The 7046-nt window shown below is 36.1% G+C and overlaps 1 protein-coding gene across 3 annotated transcripts in view; it reads right to left on the bottom strand.

Moving 5' to 3' along the window:
• Window positions 1-6289: 6289 nt before the first annotated feature.
• LOC127179572 (60 kDa lysophospholipase) overlaps window positions 6290-7046 on the bottom strand; it is a 33125-nt gene continuing 32368 nt past the window's right edge. The window contains exon 18 of one of the 3 annotated variants that reach the window (XM_051133189.1): window positions 6290-6789. In XM_051133189.1, the coding sequence (XP_050989146.1) occupies window positions 6667-6789 (123 nt within the window). In that variant the 3' untranslated portion in view covers window positions 6290-6666. The remainder of the gene's footprint in view (window positions 6790-7046) is intronic. The other 2 variants (XR_007829532.1, XR_007829531.1) reach the window with 2 other exon arrangements.

The raw sequence follows: 7046 nt of genomic DNA, 5'->3' as shown, positions 1-7046 counted from the left end.
TGAGGCTTCATCTCCACATCCCTAAACAGGATAGCAACAATAACAGCCAGGTTATTCCAGGAAATCACAGTCCCTCCAAGAGTCCACAGTAGGCTGAAAGAGCCTGGACTGGACCCCTGTTCAGGGACCCGTTGTTTCATTACTGTTCATCAAATGCCCGTGAAAGTTGTTCAGTTTATGTCTTAGTAGTTTAATGTCTGTGTGAAGAGAGGACATTTCTGTTTTGAATAATATAATCAGTGTCAGGCCAAACATGTGACCGGTAACACTGACTACCATGTTAAGCCTAGTGAATACAACGTGACGTTGAGATTAGAGGTGGACGGATCCACTGTCTGTCAACCTCTAATCCAGCAAGCACCAGACATCAGTAAACTGTCGGTTGGACCACAATGCCCAAATAACTGATTAATCAGCCATTTTTAAAATGGATACTGAATGAAAATGAAAATATTGCTGAACTCTATTACTAAGAAAAAAGGTTTCAACTAAATGTTGAAATGAACACACACTAACCTGACAAGGAACAATACCTCACCAGCTTTTATTAACCTTAACAGTTACAAACATAATCTCATTGTAAAGTGTTACCATTCCAGCTCGGCTTGGTATGTGGAAAAACTAAAGCCGACTGACGCTTAGGCTTGGTGAGTCCTCATCTTTACGCGTCACATTCAAGCAGCGGTCTAAAACAATTTAATCACCAAAACGGCAAAAGTTCACTTTATTAATGAACAATGTGACGTCAATGAGTTTGAAGTTTGGTGTTTGACAAAGCAGAGCTCTATCTGAAGCACACAGACTTTATTAGAGCCACAGACAAATGCACAATACAGTGGTGGAGTCATTTTGCACATTAACAATGATTTGTGACAAAAACAATGTAATTTAAAGGAAAACTATGTGAGTGGCATGTGACAGGATTTCTGTCAGCTACATATTAATTTGCTTTCTCATGACCCTGGCTTTAAAATAAAACTTCACAGGATTACAAATGCATTAATAGTCCAGAATCAGATGATATGTGAAAATTGACTATCAGTGCAGTTTATTCTATAGGCTACCTACAATGGCAAAAGATATAAACTATTTCCATCTTTCCCTGCAAAATTAAATTTTATTATCCACTAAAAGCACGCTTTCTTTCTCCCGCTCTTTCTCATACAAACACGCGCACACACACACATACAGTACAGACAGATGCATCAAATACAGGCACAGAAACTTGTCAGCGCTTTGGTTCACTTTCTGCCTCACCTACACACACAATTCCGGTGGGAAAGAACAAAGTTCTTTGGTAGTTGTGGAACTCCAGTAATTTGGCTGTCAAAGCTATTTTAGGCGAGAGTAGGGTAAGATGAGACATTTTTTACTTATGTGAGCCTCAGGTTAAAGGAAAATGAGGCACAAGTACAATTAAAATATCTAAAGTAATTTCAGGATGTTTCGTTATCATTTTAAATGATCAGAATGTATCTATGACAAAGGGTTCTAAAAATATGGCTTCTTATGAAAAAGTGTTCCTTTGGCTCAATTTGCCCCAGGTTAGGGGTAAGTTGACCCGAGTCAACTTACGGCCTTTTAGAATCCAAACTTTTTATAATCTTGACAAAGTACATATCATCGGAAAGGTCTAAGTCCATATTTGGTGAGAAACAACATAGAAATGACAGAGAAATGTAGACATTTGTGACAGAAAAAATGCATACAAAAAATAAATGAAGTTTTGATGGCAACTGGTGGCTGTTTGTGGTAAAATGCCCTAAATAAAATCTCACTGGAACCTCAATTTTTTTAATATCAAACTTTAAACTTATTTAGACATAAGGCTTTAATTTTATATTTTGGATTCAAAAATATTTTGTAAAATATTTATTTTATATAAAATCAAAAATGGTACAATGCATTTTATTTACAGTACATTTAAACTTAAATAACTTTTTAATACTTTAATATATTGAAATGATTCCACCTCCGCAATAGTCGGCAGATTGTCGTCATAAAAAAAAACAAAACAAAAAAAAAAGAGTCCAGCCTTAGGTCTGTATTCCAAAGCGTTCATGAATTCAATTCAATTCAATTCAAATTTATTTTTATAGCACTTTCACTATACGTATCGTTGCAAAGCAACTTCACAGCAAATTAAAGTTTTTACATTATATTTAGTAGTAGCTTACTAGTGGTGACTATGTCAAGTTGATGTACATATTGCAGAGATTAATCAATTAATGACGTAATCAAACAGACAAAGACCACTATAAATTAGTAGCAGAATTCAGTAGTGCTGTATGTTGTTTCAGGGTTGGCATCATCTGAAGTCCTCTGAGGGGTTGACATCACCTCTTCTTAAGTGTTCTGGATGCAATTTAAGTTTGGATAGTGCACTTTAACATCCATGTTCAAAAATGGGGGGGTGACACCTAAGGGGTTAAGGGGTTAACTTACAGTTGAGGTCAAAAGTTTACACCCCCCTTTCAGAATCATTAAAAAAAATTTTTAAATTATTTTAAGAGGGATCATACAAAATTGTTATTGTTTATTTAGTACTGCCCTGAATAAACTATTTCATATATAAGATGTTTACATATAGTCCACAAGAAAAAATAATAGTTGAATTTATAAAAAATGACCCGGTTCAAAAGTTTACATCTCCTTGATTCTTGATACTGTGTTGTTACTGGAATGATCCACAGCTGTGTTTTTTTTGTCAAGTGATAGCTGTTCATGTTAAACAGTTAAACTGCCTGCTGTCCTTCAGAAAAATCTTTCAGGTTCCACAAATGCTTTGGTCCCACTAGGCTATCTGTGTCGATGCTGCATCGTGTTTTGTCAATTTAATTCGACATTTCAGAGGCATTTTGAAGATGTTGTCCCAGTGTAACAACAGTGACTGTGTTGTGCACAGTGCCATCATGGGCATTTCAGAATATGTGAATAATTCTAGATACCTTATTATTTGAATTGTTTACATTTTCAGAACGCATATTGGGTCATTCCAGCTGGAATCATCAAATTTTGGAAAAGTTCCCCACCTGACCTCCTCAAATTTGTCTGAAAAAAATCTATGTGATGGGTAATATGCCCAATAGATCATATACAAAATTTCAGATCTCTACTGCGCGTACTTTTTTCACAAAAAATTCTGTAAAAAAAATTATTTTTTACCCCGTTTTGGCATCATTGTCTGAGTGACCATGTTCAGACTGAAATATCTCCAGAACTAGTTGTGCCAGGTCCATGAAATTTTCTGGGCTAAGAGTCCTAGTCCAGAACTGCATGAATTACAACTCACAGCATTGTTACTGAATTTACACCTGAATGCTGGCCCTCTACTTTTTTTTGAAACTATTACTTTAAGGGTTTTCAGATGTCCATAGAAACCTCAATTTTCAATGTATAAGCATCAAACTTGGTAAATGGTCTGATATGTACCATGTCTTTCACATCCTTTGATATCAAACAATAGAGTCTGATGGATGTTGAGATATTAAGGTCCAAAAATTGAAAAAAACTCATTTACACCAATGTTCAGAGCAATATTTCCCATGAATGACACTAGGTGTGAACATAAAACTTATTTTTTTGAAAGAGCATATTGTTATTGATAAAATCTAAAAAAATTAGGATGGGGTTTTGCCTCATTTTTCTGTAATGATTTTTTTTTTAAACTCAGAGTTTCGTCACTGATCCTGTTGTTCACTTTTGCTATTCAACTTGGTATGGGCATTTCAACAGAATTTATTAATGTTCCACTTATACAAAAAATACAAAATACAAAAAAACATACTTCCAGACATGAGTCACTTTAATAATGTATACCACCAACACAAATAAATGTGTGACATAACAGTTACTGAAAAGTGTTCATGAAAGTGTCTGAATCCACAGTTTCATTTTATTTTATGACATAGCATCATCCAGTGGAAGTAACTGGCACATCAATTTTCATTATGATGTGCTGGAGAGGCACCCAACAGACATCTTCCCTTTTTGGCCAAAAGTAGCCTCTAGCTGGGCCATGGGGATGCAAAAAAAGCACTTGAATGTCTTGCTCTGTGTCAGAGACGTCTCTGATGATACCAACCCACCATTGTCGGTCATACACACAAGTAACATATTGTCCTGGGGCCATATCTGTGATGTGAAGGCCTTGTTCAACTGGGTCAACCTCAAAGTTGACATGGAATCCTGGTGTTCCTGATACTCGACTGACCTCAGAATTGATCATTGTTGACTGATTGATTGATTGATTGCTAGATCTCATACCACCTGAATATTATTATTTCTAATCAATATTGCCCTGCTTTCTCAATGAAACTGGATGTATTATTCACTGGATTGGGTGGAACATCAAGATTAGGTACTTACTACTGCACTCCACTGAATGTCGGTAGTCAGTGAATCCGAGTTAGTTTTCCCGATGTCCGTCGTAAATGCGTTCCATTGTAACAGTTGGCAAAAATATGGATGCCTATGGATAATTCCAACCGACTTGGTCTGCACTGAACTGGACCGAGTGTGTGTTTCGGAACCCCAACTTAAGTGGCCGTTCCATTGCACTTTCCCGAGGTGGAGGTCGGATTTCCCCGAGTCCCGAGCACAATGGAATGCTGCATTATAGCATTAATTTAGGCATATGAAAAATAGCTGGTACTACAGTAGTTGTGAATGTCACACAACAATGATTTTTTAAAAAAATGATTACAGAAAAATGTAATAATTGCTCTTTCAAAAAAAAAAGTTTCATGTTCACACCTGGTGTCATTCATGGGAAATATTGCTCTGAACATTGGTGTAAATGAGTTTTTTTCAATTTTTGGACCTTAATATCTCAACATCCATAAGACTCTATTGTCTGATGTCAAAGGATGTGAAAGACATGGTACATATCAGACCATTTACCAAGTTTGATGCTTATACATTGAAGATTGAGGTTTCTATGGACATCGGAAAACCCTTAAAGTAATAGTTTCAAAGAAAAGTAGAGGGCCAGCATTCAGGTGTAAATTCAGTAACAATGCTGTGAGTGGTAACTCATGCAGTTCTGGACTAGGACTCTTAGCCCAGAAAATGTCATGGACCTGGCACAAATAGTCCTGGAGATATTTTAGTCTGAACATGGTCACTCAGACAGTGATGCCAAAACGGGGTGAAAAACAAACCTTTTGTGCAGATTTTTTGTAAAAAAAGTATGCACAGTAGAGATCTGAAATTTTGTATATGATCTATTGGGCATATTACCCATCACATAGATTTTTTTCAGACAAATCTGAGGGGGTCAGGTGGGGACCATTTGATGATTCCAGCTGGAATGACCCTATTACCTTATTTATATATTTACATAAGTGATGTGATCTTGGAAAACCCGTCGGATATCACGCTGGGTTTTCAGGAAATTCGAAAACTAGGTCAATGTCAATGTGTTTTGTCAAAATTAGGTTTCCATTAAATTATTATTCTGTAATATCTTGTCTATCATCTCTGAAAATATCTTGGCAAAATTCACTTGTTTAAAGGAAAGGATGTGACATGAGGCCAAGTATGGTGACCCATACTCAGAATTTGTGCTCTGCATTTAACCCATCCAAGTGCACACACAGTACTAAGTAGTGAACAAACATGCACACACCGTGAACCCAGAGCAGTGGGCAGCCATATTGCTATTGCACCCAGGGAGCAGCTAGGGGATCGGTGCTCTCCCCGTCGGGAATCGAACCCCGGTCTTCTGCGTGACAGGCGGAGAAAGTTGTCTCCTTGTTTAGTTGTCTCAGTGAGGAATTTGTTAATTTCGTGTTGACTGCGTAAGCACAACATCCTACTCTTTACAGGAAACAGAAATTATTAGTTCACCTTTTAAGTCTTTGGGTTTGGTTTTGAGTCATTTGTCATCCCAGCCCCATAGACTAAAGCAGGGATCCTCAAATCTGGTCCACAAGATCAACTTTCCAGTAGAGTTTAGCTGTAAACCTAATAAAACACCTGAACATGCTAATCAATGTCTTCAGGATCATTAGATATGACAGGTAGGTAAGTCTGATCAGGGTAAAGATTTGATAATTTAAGATTTCCAGGGTAAAGATTTCCAGGGCAAGATTTGAGGAACCCTGGACTCTATAGGCTTTGCAGTCTGTACCGAAAATAAAATGATTAGTTCACCTCTCTGGGCTTTGGGTCTGAGTAATTTGTTCTTTAGTCATGTAACGACACAACCATGACTACTACGAATAAGAAAGATTTGCTGATGAACAAAACTAAAGAACAAAGAAAAACACTGAGATTGCTCTACTTTAATATGCATTTTGGTTTTACTTTTTTTTTTGTTTTGCATCTCTGTAAATATGGTACATAAAATCATCCTTATGCTTTTATTTATAATTTCACATTAATACAGCAGCAGAGGTGATAAAGCACATTCAGTATGTGAATACATGAAGAACACTGGATTGAAAGAATAATAGCTAGTAGTTCTGACATCTTCAGATATTTAAATTCATTATACACTGAAACAATAAATACATCACATTGAAATTATGACATATTGTCTAACATTAGCAGCTACAGTATCTGTACCGTAATACAGTCTGAATAATGTGCTTGTACATGAATAGGATATATAAATGTTTTACTGTCGCAATACAACATCACAATGCATTATTATCTTATTGTTTACTGCTTAGAGGGACAAACCTGAAAAGTATGGGTGGGGCTCTTTATATTTGAAGAGGATGTTTGTCCAAGTAAGGAAGATAATAGAAGTGGCAGAAAGTACGCCTTGATATATTCACCATTCTAGAGAAAAGACAGAAAGACAAAAATGTAATAATGTTTTCATGCAAATTAAAGCAGTAATGCAATGTTCAATTTGCAAAATGCAGATTAGTGTTATTATTTATCACTTTCTGAAATTATTTGGATACATGTTAATGTTAAAAAATTGTCCAACATCGTTTTATATAAATATTAATGTATCAAGACTCCAGGTTATTCAGAATCACAGTTTTTTTTTATGGATATAAAAATGGTCAAACATTGTTGGAATACAGCAC

Source organism: Labeo rohita, chromosome 17 (assembly GCF_022985175.1).
Source record: "Labeo rohita strain BAU-BD-2019 chromosome 17, IGBB_LRoh.1.0, whole genome shotgun sequence".
NCBI classification, from domain to species: Eukaryota; Metazoa; Chordata; class Actinopteri; order Cypriniformes; family Cyprinidae; genus Labeo; species Labeo rohita.
The sequence above is the reverse complement of the archived record's forward strand: the minus strand, read 5'-3'. Positions and strand labels throughout refer to the sequence as shown.